At 43.4% G+C, this 17,401-nt stretch overlaps 2 protein-coding genes and 1 pseudogene across 4 annotated transcripts in view; 2 read left to right on the forward strand and 1 right to left on the reverse strand.

Annotated features, from left to right (window-relative positions):
• Window positions 1-2,065, forward strand: part of LOC126939003 (divergent paired-related homeobox-like) — a 2,166-nt pseudogene extending 101 nt beyond the window's left edge.
• COPRS (coordinator of PRMT5 and differentiation stimulator) overlaps window positions 1-16,554 on the reverse strand; it is a 415,601-nt gene extending 399,047 nt beyond the window's left edge. Inside the window, exon 1 of the mRNA XM_050763845.1 lies at window positions 16,550-16,554. The gene's annotated coding sequence lies outside the window, so the exon portion shown is untranslated. The remainder of the gene's footprint in view (window positions 1-16,549) is intronic.
• Window positions 1-17,401, forward strand: part of RNF135 (ring finger protein 135) — a 32,557-nt gene that overhangs the window by 4,464 nt on the left and 10,692 nt on the right. For 2 of the 3 annotated variants that reach the window (XM_050763822.1, XM_050763820.1), the window contains exons 2-3: window positions 9,853-9,996; window positions 13,654-13,816. In XM_050763822.1, coding sequence (XP_050619779.1) covers window positions 9,853-9,996; window positions 13,654-13,816 — 307 coding nt within the window. The remainder of the gene's footprint in view (window positions 1-9,852; window positions 9,997-13,653; window positions 13,817-17,401) is intronic. The other variant, XM_050763821.1, reaches the window with a different exon arrangement.

A 17,401-nucleotide genomic window follows, 5' to 3' on the forward strand; every position in this document is an offset into this window, starting at 1 on the left:
GCCACCTCGCCCGGCTAGTTTTTTGTATTTTTTAGTAGAGACGGAGTTTCACCGTGTTAGCCAGGATGGTCTCGATCTCCTGACCTCGTGATCCACCCGTCTCGGCCTCCCAAAGTGCTGGGATTACAGGCTTGAGCCACCGCGCCCGGCCCACTATTTTTATTACTACAACTTTTTAGTAAATTTAGAAAATTGGGAAGTGTGAGTTCTTTGACTTTTTTTTTTTTTTTCCAAGATTGTTTTTGTTATTCAGAACTCCTTGCAATTCCATCTGAATTTGAAGATTGGCTTTTCCATTTCTACAAAATAGGCTGTTGGAATTTTGATAGGGATTATGTTGAATCTGTAGATCACTTTGGGTAGTATTGACATCTTAACAATATTAAGTCTTCTTTCCCTAAAACACAGAATGTGTTTTTATTTATTTTTATTTGGGTCTATAATTCCTTCAGTGATTTTTTTGTAGTTTTAAGTGTGTAAGTCTTTCACCTCTTTCATTAAATTTATTCCTAGCTATGTTATTCCTTTATTATTATTATTATTATTATTCTATTTTTTTTGAGACAGACTCTTGTTCTGTCACCTAGGCTAGAGTACAGTGGCACGATCTCAGCTCACTGCAACCTCCATCTCCCGGGTTCAAGCGATTCTCCTACCTCAGCCTCCTGAGTAGCTGGGGTTACAGGCGCCCACCACCACCCCTGGCTTATTTTTGTATTTTTTAGAGACAAGGTTTCACCATGTTGGCTAGGCTGGTCTCAAACTCCTGACCTCAGGTGATCCACCTGCCTCGGCCTCCCAAAGTGCTGGGATTACAGGTGTGAGCCACTGCACTAGGCCCATTATAATTTATTTTAAGAAATTTTTCAGGCTGATTGTTGTGGCTCACACTTATAATCCTAGCACTTTGGGAGGCAGAAGCAGGAGGATTGCTTAAGCCCAGGAGTTCAAGACCAGCCTGGGCAGCATGGTCAGACCCAATAAAAAAAAAAAAGAAAAAAACTATGAGACCCGCTGAAAAAAAAAAAGAAAAAAGTAGCTAGGTGTGATGACACATGGCTGTGGTCCCAGCCACTTTCGAGGCTGAGGTGGGAGGAACACTTGAACCCAGGAGGCTGAGGCTGCTGTGAGCTGTTTTCATGTCACTGCACTCCAGCATGGGCAACAGAGCAACATCCTGTCTCCCCTTAAAAAAAGGATACTACTTATCCCTGGACCTGAGCCCAGGCACACATCTGGATTAGAAGATGCCAGGCTCAGAGGATCTTTCTAACGGCAAGGACCAGATGCATTCACACAGGAAACGAACCATGTTCACTGAGAAGCAACTGGAAGATCTGAACATCTTGTTCAATGAGAACCCATACCCAAACCCCAGCCCTCAGAAATAAATGGCCTCAAAAATAGACATACGCCCAATAGTACTCCAGGTATGGATCAAGAACCACAGAGCAAACCTCAAGAAAGCCAAATAAAAGCATATTCAGCAAAAACAAGCAAAAACTCCACAACCGCCAATACTGGAGGGTGGAGTCACCACCAGTGTCGGCCTGAGAAATGCAGACACACTACCCAGATTGCCCAACACTGCTCGTCTGATTGGCTTGGTGTACACGGGTCATCGGGTACCCTCATTCCAACTCATCCTGTACCCTCAAGGTCCCTGCAAATGACCTCGTGGGCCACAGAATAGTCCATTTTGGCTGCTGCCGAGATCCTAACATATATGACTTCTACCCCATTTTGGAATCCCAAGTTTGGGCTCCAAGCTTCAATTCTGGCTCTTCTGCCTGTTCATACCTACAAAGTTGAGAGATGATAAATACAAAAAGTCACATGTAAAAAAAAATGAGGCCGGGCGCGGTGGCTCAAGCCTGTAATCCCAGCACTTTGGGAGGCCGAGACAGGCGGATCACAAGGTCAGGAGATCGAGACCAGCCTGGCTAATACGGTGAAACCCCGTCTCTACTAAAAAATACAAAAAACTAGCCGGGTGTGGTGGTGAGCACCTGTAGTCCCAGCTACTCGGGAGGCTGAGGCAGGAGAATGGCGTAGACCCGGGAGGCAGAGCTTGCAGTGATCTGAGATGCGGCCACTGCACTCCAGCCTGGACGACAGAGCGAGACTCCGTCTCAAAAAAAAATAAAAATAAAAATAAAAAAAAATGAATACTAAAAAAATTTTTGTGTTTTTCACACAGAGTCTCACTCTGTTGCCAGGCTGGAGTGCAGTGGCGCGATCTTGGCTCACGGCAACCTACACCTCCTGGGTTCAAGTGATTCTCCTGGCTCAGCCTTCCGATTAGCTGGGACTACAGGTGCCCGCCACCATGCCCAGCTAATTTTTATATTTTTAGTAGAGACGGGGTTTCACCATGTTAGCCAGGATGGTCTCGATCTCTTGACCTTCTGATCCACTGGCCTCGGCCTCCCAAAGTGCTGGGATTACAGGCATGAGCCACTGCACCCATTTTAAAAGAAATTTTTAAATTGCCTTCTTAATTTTTTCATTGAACCACTGGTCATTCAGGAGCATATTGTTTAATTTCCTTGGGTTTGTATAGTTTTCAAAATTCCTCATTATTGATTTCTAGTTTTACTCCATTGACTAGTTTTCTCCATAGTCAGAGAAGATACTTGGTATTATTTCAATTTTTTTTTTTTTTGAGATGGAGTCTTGCTCTGTCGCCAGGCTGGAGTGCAGTAGCATCATCTCTAGTCTTTGCAACCTCTGTCTCCTGGGTTCAAGCGATTCTCCTGCCTCAGTCTCCCCAGCAACTGGGATTACAGGCGCACGCCACCACACCTGGCTAATTTTTGTATTTTAGTAGAGACAGGGTTTCACCATGTTGGCCAGGATGGTCTTGATCTCCTGATCTCGTGATCCACCCACCTCGGCCTCCCAAAGTGCTGGGATTACAGGCATGAGCCACCGTACCCGGCCTATTTCAATGTTTTTGAATGTTTTAAGACTTGTTTTCTGACCTGACATATGTTAGGTCTTAGGTTTTGTGACCTATCCTTGAGAATGATCATGAGCTGAGGAAAAGATCCATGTGTATTCTGCAGCATGAATGTAAATGTTCTGTAAATATCTATTAGGTCCATTTGATCTATAGTACAGATTAAGTCCAATATTTCCTTGTTACTTTTCTGTCTGAATAATTTGTTCAGTGCTGAAAGTGGGTTGTTGAAGTCTCCAGCTGTTATTGTATTGGAGTCTGTCTTCTCTTTAGCTCTAGTCATATTTGCTTTATATGTCTGGGTGCTCTAGTGTTGGTGCGTATATATTTACAGTTGTTATATCTTCTTACTGAATTGACTCCATCATTATAAAATGACTTTCTTTGTCTCTTCTTATAGATTTTGTTTTGAAACCTATTTGTCTGATATACGTATAGCTAATCCTGCTCTTTTTTGGCTTCCATTGCCATGGGATATATTTTTCCATCACTTTATTTTCAGTCTATATATGTCTATAGATGAAGTGTGTTTCTTGTAGGGAATAGACCATTGGATCTTGTTTTTTTAATCCAGTCAACCACTCTATGTCTTTTGATTGAAGATTTTTGACCGTTTATATTCAATGTTATTATTGGTAATAATTCTTGCCATTTTGTTGTTTGTTCTTTGGTTGTTTTGTTTTGTGGTCTTCTCTTCCTTCTTCCCTTCTTTTCTGTCTTCCTTTAAATGAATATGATTTTCTCTGGTGCTATGATTTAATTTCTTGCTTTTTATTTTTTGTGTATCCATTATATGATTTTTGATTTGAGATTACCATGAGGCTTGCAAGTAGTATCTTATAACCTATTGTTTTAAGCTGATAACAACTTGATACTGCTTGCATAAACTACCTAACAAGCAAAAAGAAAACTAATAAAAGCTCTACACTTTTTTTTTTTTTTTTTTTTTTTTTTTGAGACGGAGTCTCGCTCTGTCGCCCAGGCTGGAGTGCAGTGGCGGGATCTCAGCTCACTGCAAGCTCCGCCTCCCGGGTTTTTACGCCATTCTCCTGCCTCAGCCTCCCGAGTAGCTGGGACTACAGGCGCCCGCCACCGCGCCCGGCTAGTTTTTTGTGTTTTTAGTAGAGACGGGGTTTCACCATGTTAGCCAGGATGGTCTCGATCTCCTGACCTTGTGATCCGCCCGTCTCGGCCTCCCAAAGTGCTGGGATTACAGGCTTGAGCCACCGCTCCCGGCCAGCTCTACACTTTAAATTCATCCCCTGCTATTTAACTTTTTGTTATTTCTGTGTATATCTTATTATACTATCTATATCTTTGAAAGTTGTAGTTATTATTTTTGATTGGTTTTCTGTGACCTTACTATTACTAGTGAGGTTTTTGTTTTGTTTTGTTTTGAGACAGAGTTTTACTCTGTTGCCCAGGCTGGAGTGCAGTGGCATGATCTCGGCTCACTGCAGCCTCCACCTCCTGGGTTCAAGCAATTCTCCTGCCTCAGCCTCCCGAGTAGCTGGGACTACAGTCATGCGCCGTCATGCCCAGCTAAATTTTGTATTTTTAGTAGAGACAGCATTTCACCATGTTGGCCAGGCTGGTCTTGAACTCCTGACCTCAAGTGATCTGCCCACCTTAGCCTCCCAAAGTGCTGGGATTACAGGCCACCTCCTGGGTTCAAGTGATTCTCCTGCTGCAGCCTCTAGAGTAGCTGGGATTACAGGTGCCCACCACCACACCCGGCTAATTTTTGTATTTTTAGTAGAGATGGGGTTTCACCATGTTGGCAAGGCTAGTCTGGAACTCCTGACCGCAGGTGATCCAACCGCCTCGGCCTCCCAAAGTGCTGGGATTACAAGTGTGAGACACTGCGCCTGGCTTTTTCTATTTGATTGAAGTATTCCCTTTACCATTTCTTGTAGGACAGGTCTGGTGTTGATAAAATCCCTCAGCTTTTGTTTGTCTGGGAGAGTATTTCTCCTTCATGTTTCAAAGCTAGTTTCACAAATTATAGTTTTCTAGGGTAAAAGTTTTTTCCTTCAGCACTTTACATGTCAAGCCACTCTCTCCTGGCCTATAAGGTTTCCACTGAAAGGTCTACCTTCAGATGTATTGGAACTCCATTATATGTTATTTATTTTCTCTTGCTGCTTTAGGACCCTTTCGTTATCCTTAACCTTTGGGAGTTTTATTATTAAATGCCTTCATGTAGTCTTCTTTGGGTTGAATCTGCTTGGTGTTCTATAACTTTCTTGTATGTAGATATGGATGTCTTTCTCTAGATTCGGGAAGTTCTGTGCTATTATTTCTTTGAATAAACTTTCTACCACTATTTCTTTCTCTACCACCTCTTAAGGCCAATAATTTTTAGATTTGCCCCTTTGAGGCTATTTTCTAGATCTTGTAGGCATGTTTCATTCTCTTTTTTTTTTTCTTGTTTCTTTTGTCTCCTCTTACAGTGTATTTTCTTTTTTTATTATTTTTATTTTATTTATGTATTTATTTTTGAGATGGAGTCTTGCTCTGTTGCCTAGGCTGGAGTGCAGTGGCGCAATCTCGGCTCACTGCAAGCTCCGCCTCCTGGTTTCATGCCATTCTCCTGCCTCAGCCTCCTGAGTAGCTGGGACTACAGGCACCTGCCACTGCGCCCAGCTAATTTTTTGTATTTTTAGTAGAGATGGAGTTTCACTGTGGTCTCGATCTCCTGACCTTGTGATCCGCCTGCCTTGGCCTCCCAAAGTGCTGGGATTACAGGTGTGAGCCACTGCGCCAGCCCTTACTGTGTATTTTCAAATAGCCTGAATTCAAGCTCACTAATTCTTTCTAATACTTGATCAATTTTGCTATTGATGCAGACTCTGATGCATTCTTCAGTATGTCAGTTGCATTTCTGGATTCCAGAATTTCTGCTTGATTCTTTTTAATTATTTCAATTATTTAAACTTTATCTGATAGAATTCTGAATTCCTTCTCTGTTATCTTGAAATTCTTTGAGTTTTCTTAAAACAGCTATTTTGAATTATCTGTCTGAAAGGTCACATATCTCTGTTTCTCCCAAATTGGTTCTTGGTGACTTACTTAGTTCGGTGGGGTCATGTTTTCCTGAATAGTCTTGATGCTTGTGGATGTTTGTCAGTGCCTGGGCATTGAAGAGTTAGTTATTTATTGTAGTCTTCACAGTCTGGGCTTGTTTGTACCTGTCCTTCTTGGGAAGGCTTTCCAGGTATTTGAAAGGACTTCGGTGTTGTGATCTGTATCTGCATTAGGGGGCACCCCAAGCCCAGTAAAGCTGTGACTCTTGCAGACTACTAGAGGTGCCACCTTGGTGGTCTTGTATAAGATCCAGAAGAATTCTCTGGATTATCAGGCAGAGATTCTTGTTCTCTTCTCGTACTTCTCCACAACAGTGTGTGTGTGTGCTAAGCTGCCTGGAGCTGGAGGTGGGCTGACACAAGCACCTTGTGGCCATGACCACTAGGACTGCACGGGGTCAGACCTAAAGCCAGCACAGCACTGTGTCTCACCCAAGCCCCTTTGTAACCACTATCTGGCTACCACCTATATTCACTTAAGGACCTAGGGCTCTATAATCAGCAGATGGCAAAGCCAGCCAGGCTTGTGTCCTTCCCTTCATGGTGGCACATTCACCCAGGCTCTGGGCGGGTCCAGAGACCCATCTCAGCACTAGGGACTTGCCTAGGAGTTGCAGTCCTTGTGGCCTAGCCTGCCATTCAAGTTTATTTAGAGCCCCAGAGCACTTCAGCCGACAGTGGAGAAGCTTGCCAGAACTCAGGTTCCAATCACTGGAGTGGGTGATTTGATTCCTCTCTGGCTAGGACTGATCTAAATGCTCCCGCTGTGGGTAGGCGTCAGCGGAGTTCAGCCCAGTTTTGCTTTGTGATGTGACAAGGCAAAGTCTCTCTATTCTCTTTATCACCATGCTCTCCCTTTCCCGAGTGCACAGATTCTCTGTGCCGTGTTGCCCCTGCCACATGGGATATGGATGGCATTGGTAATTCAAGACTGTTTTTCCTACCCTCTTCAGTGCCTCTTTCTATATGTAAAGTTAAAACCAGGTACTGTGAGTACCCCTGATTTCTGGTTCTTATGAAGGTGCTTTTTTGTGTAGTTGTTAAATTTGGTGTTCTTGTGGGAGGGATGCTCAATGGAGCCTTCTATTTGGCTATCTTGCTCTGCCTCTTTCCACCCTTAAGTCTCCTGGCTTTCCCCCACTTCTCTCTGGCCCTAAACCATTTTTAAGTATACAGTTGGGTGATATGAAATGCATTCATAATGTTGTGAAACCATCACTACCATCATTTCCATAACTAAAAAATGTTAAATTAACATGACTGGCTCTTCAGGGTACCATAACTCTTTTCATCTTGCAAAAGTGGAATTCTAGGAGCACATTAAAATTCTCCATTTCCTCTTCCCCCAGCCTGTGGCAACCATCATTCTAATTTCTGTCTCTGATTTGTACTACTCTAAATACCTCATATAAGTTGAATCATACAGTATCTGTGTTTTTGTGACTGGCTTATTTCACTTAGCATAATGTCTTTGAGGGTTATTTATGTTGTAGCATATGTCAGAGTTCCCTTCCTTTTTAAGGCTGAGTAATATTCTATTGTACGTGTATGCCACTTTTTGCTTATTCATTTGTCTGCAGACACTTGGGTTGCTTCCATGTTTTAGCTAGTGGGAATAATGCTGCTATGGACATCAGTTTATGAAGCTCTTTGAGATCCTGTTTTCAATTCTTATATATCCAGAAGTTGAATTGCTAAATCGTATGGTAATTCTTATATATATATATATATATATGGGATCACTATATATAGGATCATTCCACCTAGCCAGCTATCTCTAAGATCACCAGTGACCTCTATGTAAACTCTATGTAAATCCTATGGACATTCTGGTGCCTGTCTTCATTGACCTTTCAGTAGCCTTTGACACAGTGGACCACACCTTCATTCTTAGCTTTTGGGACAGGAGTCTTTTGGCTTTCCCCCACCTCTCTCTGGCTGATCCTTCTCAGTCTGTTTACAGGCTGTCTCTCCTCTGCTCAGGAATTAAATGCTGGACTTCCTCAAGGCTGAGTTGTAAGTCCCTTTATCTCCCCTCCAGGTAGTCTTCCCTGTATCCATGGCTTTAATGACCATCTCTATGCACAAATAATAGCTCCAGGCTGGAGCCTTCTCTGAGCACTAGGCTGCTATGTCTTCCTTCTCATCTTTTCTTCTTGGGTATCTCAAAGCATCACACTTAATGTGACCTAGAAAATATATATATAAATAATAATAATAAAAAAATATATATATGTATATGTATTTTTGAGATGGCTCTGTCACGCAGTCCTGAGTGCAGTGGCATGAACTTGGCTCACTACAACCTCCATCTCCTGGGTTCAAGCGATTTTCTTGCTTCAGCCTCCCAAGTAGCTGGGATTACAGATGCCCACCACCACGCCTGGCTAATTTTTGTATTTTTAGTAGAGATGGGGTTTCACTAAGTTGGCCAGGATGAGCTTGAACTCTTGACCTCAGGTGATCCACCCGCCTCAGCCTCCCAAAGTGCTGGGATTACAGCCATGAGCTACTGCACCCAGCCCATTTTTAATATTTTGAGCAACCACCATTCTGTCTTCCATAGTGGCTGTACCATATATCATTCCCACCAACAGTGCAGAGGGTTCCAATCTTCCCACACCATCAACATTTGTTATTTTCTGGTTTGTTTTTTTTTTTTTTATAGTAGCCAACCTAATGAGTGTGAAGTGGTATCTCACTGTATGTTTTGATTTGCATTTCCCTACTGATTAGTGATCTTGAGTGTCTATTCATGTGCTTATTGGTGATTTGTATATCTTCTTTGGAGAAATGTCTATTCAAGTTCTTTGCCCATTTCAAAATTCAGTTGTTTATGGGTTTTTGCTTGTTTGTTTGTTTTACCAACCAAGCAAGCGGCAGTGATATGTTTTCATTGTTGGTTTTAGAAATTCTCTGTATATTCTCGGTATTAATGCCTTATCAGATATATGATTTGCAAATATTTTCTCCATTTTGTGGATTGCCTTTTTACTCTTTTGTTAGTGTCTTTTGATGCACAAATGTTTAAACATTTCATGCAGTCCAGTTTGTCTCTTTTTTTCTTTCTTTTTTTTTTGAGACGGAGCCTTGCTGTCTCCCAGGCTAGAGTGCAGCGGCTCTATCTCAGCTCACTGAAAGCTCCGCCTTCCGGGTTCACACCATTCTCCTGCCTCAGCCTCCTGAGTAGCTGGGACTACAGGAGCCCGCCACCACGCCCGGCTAGTGTTTTGTATTTTTAGTAGAGACGGGTTTCACCGTGTTAGCCAGGATGGTCTCGATCTCCTGACCTCGTTATCTACCCACTTCGGCCTCCCAAAGTGCTGGGATTACCGGCGTGAGCCACCGCACCCAGCCTCCTTTTTTCTTTCATTGTGTGTGCTTTTAGTGTCATGTACAATAAATCATTGCCAAATCCAATGTCATAAATTTTGCCCTATTTTTTTTCTAAGACTTGTATTATTTTAGGTCTTACATTTAGGTCTTTGATCCATTTTGAGTTAGTTTTCGTATATGATGTTACGTAAGGGTCCAACCATATTCTTTTGCATATAGATATATCCAATTTTCACAGTACAATTTGTTGAAAAAACTGTCCTTTCCCCGTTGAATGGTCTTGGCACCTTTGTCAAAAATCATTTAACTGTATATGTGAGAGTTTATTTCTGGGTACTCTGTTCTATTCCATTGGTCTGTATGTCTGTTTTTATGTCATTACTACAGTATTTATGACTCCCTCTGTCTAGTGGTGGTTCCTGGGTCCAGTTTTATAGAACCCAGGACCTGAACTTTGCTGTTTTAAAGGTGGCAGTAGAGAAGAGCATCACAGAAGTTGGTCAGGAGCTGACAGAGCTGGTGGAACATCTTGTAGACATTGTCAGGAGCCTGCAGAATCAGAGGCCCCTATCAGAATCTGGACCAGACAATGAACTGAGCATCCTGGGCAAGGTAGGCTCCACTAGGAAAGGAAAGGATGTGGGAGGGAATAGGGCTAGGGATTGCTTTCAACTGGAACAACATGAATATGTTTGAAGCTGAAGCAACAAGTCTCAATCTTTTATTGTTCTCTTTACTACCAGACATGGATGATTGGACATTTGGGATGCTTGAGGTAATGTTGGGAAGCTTCAAGTGGGCTAGGGTCACTCCACCTAACCAGCTATCTCTAAGATCACCAATGACCTCTGTGTAAATCCTATAGACATTCTGGTGCCTGTCTTCATTGACCTTTCAGTAGCCTTTGACACAGTGGACCACACCTTCATTCTTAGCTTTTGGGACAGGAGTCTTTTGGCTTTCCCCCACCTCTCTCTGGCTGATCCTTCTCAGTCTGTTTACAGGCTGTCTCTCCTCTGCTCAGGAATTAAATGCTGGACTTCCTCAAGGCTGAGTTGTAAGTCCCTTTATCTCCCCTCCAGGTAGTCTTCCCTGTATCCATGGCTTTAATGACCACCTCTATGCACAAATAATAGCTCCAGGCTGGAGCCTTCTCTGAGCACTAGGCTGCTATGTCTTCCTTCTCATCTTTTCTTCTTGGGTATCTCAAAGCATCACACTTAACGTGTCCTAAACTGCTCCTTTTCTGGGATTTTTGTCTCAATACTGGCCCCATTATCTTTCCAAGTACACAAGCCAGAGACCTGGAAATCATGTTACCTTCTTCTCCCTTACCCTAATATGCAGCATATTATAGCTTTAAGACCTGCCTAATTACCTCTCAAATCTATTTACTTATTCTCGAGCTCCTTTGAGACTTCTCTAATCCCAGCCTCTGATAATTTTATGCCTGGATTGCTGTCATAGCCTTCCAAATGCTCCACTCTCCCTCTTCTAGTCTGTTTTCCTCACGGTCATCACAGTGACTACCACAAACATCAATCTGAAAATGTAACTCATCTGCTTAAAACATTCAAATTACATCAGTTTGCTCAGGAGTAAGACCCAAATCCTCACAGGACCAACAAAGCCCTGTAGGATTCCATCTCTGTCTGCCTCTCAAATCTCATCTCTGCTCATGCCGCCTGGCTCTGTGAGCTCCAGCTGCACTCTCTGCACAGTCCCTCCAATGTGTCTCGCGTCTTCCCACTACAGGGCACCCTTCATGGAATGCTCTCCTTTTCCTCCATCACTTAGGTAATACTTGCTCATCCTTCAGATCCTAGCTAGAACATCATTTCTTCAGAGAGAAGCCTTCACTGATTTCCTTAAACAAATCAAATCCCCCCATTAGAGGCTCTGAGGACTCCATGTACCTTTCATTTGTAGTAGTTATCACCATTGCACCTTTGTAATGACTTGTGCCATACTCTATATTAATGTCTGTCCCCCTCCCTTTTCCTGCACTGGACTCTCAACTTCATGAGAATAGGGACTTTTGATTTTTTTTTTTTTTTTTTTTGAGACAGAGTCTTGCTCTGTTGCCAGGCTGGAGTGCAGTGGTGCCATCTCAGCTCATTGCAACCTCCGCCTCCCAGCTTCAAGTGATTCTCTTGCCTCAGCCTCCTGAGTAGCTTGTACTACAGGTGCCTGCCACCACGCCTGGCTAATTTTTGTATTTTTAGTAGAGATGGGGTTTCACCATATTGGCCAGGCTGGCCTCAAACTCCAGAACTTGTGATCCACCTGCCTCAGCCTCTCAAAGTGCTGGGATTACAGGTGTGCGCCACTGCGCCTGGCTGATGCTTTTGTTCTTTTGTCCACCATTGTGTCCCCAGGCACTAGCACAGTACCCAAGTACCCACTTATAGTAGGGGCTCAACAAATACCCACTGAATGTATAAATAAATGCATCTTCAGAGATGCGACGTGTTGGGATAGAAAGTCTGAGAGTCCGGCCGGGCGTGGTGGCTCACGCCTGTAATCCCAGCACTTTGGGAGGCCGAGACGGGCAAATCACAAGGTCAGGAGATTGAGACCATCCTGGCTAATGTGGTGAAACCCTGACTCTACTAAAAATACAAAAAATTAGCTGGGCGTGGTGGTGGGCACCTGTAGTCCCAGCTACTAAGGAGGCTGAGGCAGGAGAATGGTGTGAACCTGGGAAGCGGAGTTTACAGTGAGTCGAGATCGCGCCACTGCCCTCCAGCCTGGGAAACAGAGTGAAACTCCGTCTCAGGAAAAAAAAAGGAAAGTCTGACTTTCAGACTTGACATTGTCATTCACTAGTATTAGGACCTTGGGCAAGTCACTTCATCCATCTGCGTCTCAGGTTCCTATCTGTAATATAGAAATAATGATACAGGGCCTGCCACATCATTGGTTTATTGTGAGGATTAAAAGAGGTATAAAAAAGTGCTTGAGCAATGTTAAAATGTGGGCTGTTATAATTAACTGTGGCAATTTAGTTAACCTTCATGAACTTCATCTTCTTTTGTAAAATGGAGATTCTTTACAGGTTGCTAAACCTACTTTGTGAGGTTGTTATGCAAATGAGAGAAGGGCAATACCTAGCATGTAGAAGACACTCAGTAAGTGTAATACTACCATATTTTGATTGGTGGAAAGAATGGGGAGTGGATTATGCAAAGGTGGGAAGGAAAGTCAGGGGTTGAAGTTGGTAAGCAGATAAAGGGCTGTATTGGGGAAGAACAGGACCTGAGGCTAAAGAAAATCAGGGAGCATGTGTTGGAGGCCCCAGCAAGCAGGACCTAGATGCAGGCAATTTGAGAGGTAGGTCTTGGGAAGCGACATGATATAATGATAGAGGTGGGAAAACGTTCTTTTTTTTTTTTTTGAAATGGAATCTCGCTCTGTCGCTCAGGCTGTAGTGCAGTGGCATGATCTTCTCAGCTCACTACAACCTCTACCTTCCAGATTCAAGTGATTCTCCTGCCTCACCCTCCATGTAGCTGGGATTATAGGTGTGAGCCACCACACCCAGCTGAAAAGGTTATTCTGACCTCCATGGTTTATCTCAGTAACTATCTGTAGTATTTATTTTATAAAGCCCCTATAAGATGTGCCTAAAGGCCGGGCGCGGTGGCTCAAGCCTGTAATCCCAGCACTTTGGGAGGCCGAGACGGGCGGATCATGAGGTCAGGAGATCGAGACCATCCTGGCTAACACGATGAAACCCTGTCTCTACTAAAAAATATAAAAAACTAGCCGGGCGAGGTGGCGGGCGCCTGCAGTCCCAGCTACTTGGGAGGCTGAGGCAGGAGAATGGCGTAAACCTGGGAGGCGGAGCTTGCAGTGAGCTGAGATCTGGCCACTGCACTCCAGCCTGGGGGACAGAGCGAGATTTCGTCTCAAAAAAAAAAAAAAAAAAAAAAGGTGTGCCTAAAAATGTTAAAACTTTTTTGGTATTACCTAAGAAATCCATGTTTATTGTGCAAAATATTAGAAAACACATAGCATTAAATAAAGCAAATTAAAATGCTCCATAACCCCATCACCCAGAAATAACCACTCTTTGATATTTTTGCTGTAGTTATGTATTATTCCAGATTGTTTTCAAGGCATATTTTTTGAGGGCCTAATTTTGTTTTTAAAAACTTGCTGGGAATTACATAGAAAATTATAGATGAATAAAAGAACTTGAATATAATAGTTGATAGACTGCATAGGGGACTTCCATTTATTCAGTTTTAAATGATTCATCAATAGGTTTTTTCTTCTGGGGTGGATCTTTCCATGACTTCTCCAAAGCTGTTGATTTCCGACACAGCTGCAGGGAGAATCAGAGATATTCTCCAAGACCTAGAAGAAATTCAGGAAAAATTACGAGAAAACGTCGCCCAGAAAGAGGCTCCTGAAGCACAAACGCAGGGTGAGCTGATCTTACTTATTGGAGGATGATTAAATATGGAAGTTGCAGGGAGTGGCAAAGTGCTACATGGCTTTGTTCTCTGGGGATAGGATCCCAGAGTCCCACTGTATTACCACTGTGGTGTCATGAATCAGGTAGGGGTGGGCTGAAGTGATTTTGTGGCTGAATGTTTTTGGCAATGACTGAAGGTGTGATGTATCACAAGTCCTTAATAGATAGAAACTCATTTTTGAAGATCCATGCACCCAGGTCCTTACTGATCAAGTGTGTTATCTTACTGCAGAGATTCTGAAAAGGCCACTTAAAAAATTTTTTTTTTCTTTTTTTCTTTTTTTTGAGATGAAGTCTCGCTGTGTCGCGCAGGCTGGAGGGCAGTGGCGCCATCTCGGCTCACTGCAAGCTCTGCCTCCTGGTTCAGGCCATTCTCTTGCCTCAGCCTCGCGAGTAGCTGGGACTACAGGCGCCGCCACCATGCTTGGCTAATTTTTTGTGTTTTTGGTAGAGATGGGGTTTCACCATGTTGGCCCGGCTGGTCTCGATCTCCTGACCTCATGATCTGCCCTCCTCAGCCTCCCAAAGTGCTGGGATTACAGGCGTGAGCCACCGTGCCCAGCCTTAAATTTTTAACTAGTAAATGTCTTCCTTTTTTTTTTTTTTTTTAAATTATTTTGTTTTTGTTTTTGTTTTATTTTGAGACAGAGTCTCACTCCGTCACCCAGGCTTGAGTGCAGTGGTGCGATCTTGGCTGGAATTACAGGCGTGCGCCACCATGCCTGGCTAATTTTCATGGTTTTTTTTTTTTTTTTCTTTTCTTTTCTTTTTTTTAAAGTAGAGACAGAGTTTCACCATGTTGGACAGGCTGATCTCGAACTCCTGACCTCAAGGCTCGCCTCAGCCTCCCAAAGTGCTAGGATTACAGGTGTGAGCCACCGCACCTGGCTGTAAATGTCTTTCTTAACAAAGCATATAGGCCAAGTGCGGTGGCTCATGCCTGTAATCCTAGTGCTTTGGGAGGCTGAGGTGAGAGGATCTCTTGAGGCCAGGAGTTCGAGACCAGCCTGGACAATGGAGAGAGATCCTGTCTCTACAAAAAATAAAAAATAACCAGATGTGTTGGTACACACCTGTAGTCCCAGCTACTCTGTAGGCTAAGGCTGGAGGATCACTTGAGCCAGGGGTTCAAGGCTGAGTGATCATGCCACTGCATTCTATCCTGGGCAACAGAGGGAGATCTTGTCTACAAACAAATGAAACCAGCATGCCACTTTGTAACTAGTTCTTGATACAGTCTATTAAGATATAATCTCTGGGGAGTGTGTTAATGTTAATATTAAATAGTACAATATAGAAAAGAACTTTTCTGTCCTGGTCCTGTAGTTTCTCTGTTGTTCTTCCAGAGTTATTGAAAAATAACTAACACCTTCTTGTCAGACATTAGACGTTAGCTCTATCTGGTCTCCCAGGGTTCTTCCTCCTGCTCTGGCCACTGCTAGCTTCATATGCTTTAGAGGCATTTCTTCTATAGCTTTTCCTCTTCTGATAGCTTTTATATCCTTTATATTTTCATATTTAAACAATCTTATGCTACTTTAAAAATCATTTCTGGCCGGCGCAGTGGCTCATGCCTGTAATCCCAGCACTTTGGGAGACTGAGGCAGGTGGATCACCTGAGGCCAAGAGTTCAAGACCAGCCCGGTCAACCTGGCGAAACCCTGTCTCTACTAAAAACACAAAAATTAGCTGGACGTGGTGGCGGGTGCCTGTAATCCCAGCTACTCAGGAGGTGGAGGCACAAGAATCACTTGAACCTGGGAGGCAGAGGTTGCACCATTGTACTCTAGCCTAGGCAACAAGAATGAAACTCTGTCTCAAAAAAAAAAAAAAAGAAGAAGAAGAAGAAGAAGAATCATTTCTTATGTAAATGGAGAAGCATGATTCCTTGGGAAAAGTTTCTTAAGGAAAACAATTAGAGAGCAGTTTATTGTTCCAAAAATTATCTGAGAAGGAAGCACCTTCGTATCCTGTGTGCTTCTAAACTTAGGTTGGGTTCCTTAGTGATTTTATTTCTTTATACAAATTTAAGATCAATTTTTAAATTTTGGGGGGTTACATTTAAAATTTCTCATTCAAAAATCAAAACAGGACTGGGCGCCGTGGCTCACGCCTGTAATCCCAGCACTGTGAGGCCGAGGCAGGTGGATCACCTGAGGTCAGGAGTTCGAGACCAGGCTGGCCAACATGGTGAAACCCCGTCTCTACTAAAACTACAAAAAATTAGCCAGATGTGGTGGCACGCTCCAGTAGTGCCAGCTACTCCAGAGGCTTAGGCAGGAAAATCACTTGAACCCGGAAGGCGGAGGTTGCAGTGAGCCACTGCACTCCAGTATGGGTGACAAGAGCGAAGCTCCGTCTCAAAAAAAAACAAAACAACGAACAGTATAAAAAGGGCATACAGCCCAATCTCTCTTCCATCCTTGCCAATTGCCCCATTCTCTCATCTCAGTGTACCACTTTTATTACAGTTTTTTGAGTGTTCAGAAGTTATTTATGCAAATGTCAGCGAATATGAATTTATATTCTTCTTTCTCCCAATCTTTTTTTTATACACAAAAGATAGCACATTATGTATATTATCCTGCATTTTGCTTTTGTCTTTTACTTAATCTTCATTTTACAGTACAGTACTTAGGACATTTTTTCTTTGCTTTTTTTAGTACCTAGAGCATTTCCGCGCCCCCCCCCTTTTTTTTTTTTGAGACGGAGTCTTGCTGTGTTGCCCAGGCTGGAGTGCAGTGGTGTGATCTTGGCTCACTGCAAGCTTTGCCTCCTGGGATCACTCATTCTTCTGCCTCGGCCTCCTGAGTAGCTGGGACTACAGGCGCCCGCCACCACGCCCGGCTAATTTTTTGTATTTTTAGTAGAGACGGGGTTTCACCGTGTTAGCCAAGATGGTCTCGATCTCCTGACCTTGTGATCCACCTGCCTTGGCCTCCCAAAGTGCTGGGATTACAGGCATGAGCAGCCGCACCCGGCCGCATTTTCCCTTTTTCAGCTGCTCAGTATTCTAATATCTGGGTATGCCAATATTTATTTACTCAGTCCTCTACAGGTGAATGCATGATTGTTTCCAATTGTTTACAGTGACAAATAATGCTAAAATCAATAACTGCATGTACATTGTTTCATATGGGTGCAGATATAATTGTAGCTCAAATTGTAGTGAAGCTAGCTGGGTCATAGGGTGAATTCATTTGTCATTTTGATATACATTGCTAAATCACCCTCCTGTTGGGTTATACCAGTCTTGACTCCCACAGAAAAAGTGTGTGTCCCCAACCTGCCAACTGAGTGTGTTGGCAGACATTTGCCTTTTTTTTTTTTTTGAGACGGAGTCTCGCTCTGTCGCCCAGGCTGGAGTGCAGTGGCCAGATCTCAGCTCACTGCAAGCTCTGCCTCCCGGGTTCACGCCATTCTCCTGCCTCAGCCTCCCGAGCAGCTGGGACTACAGGCGCCCGCCACCTCGCCCGGCTAGTTTTTTTGTATTTTTTAGTAGAGACAGGGTTTCACCGGGTTAGCCAGGATGGT

Source organism: Macaca thibetana, chromosome 16 (assembly GCF_024542745.1).
Source record: "Macaca thibetana thibetana isolate TM-01 chromosome 16, ASM2454274v1, whole genome shotgun sequence".
NCBI classification, from domain to species: Eukaryota; Metazoa; Chordata; class Mammalia; order Primates; family Cercopithecidae; genus Macaca; species Macaca thibetana.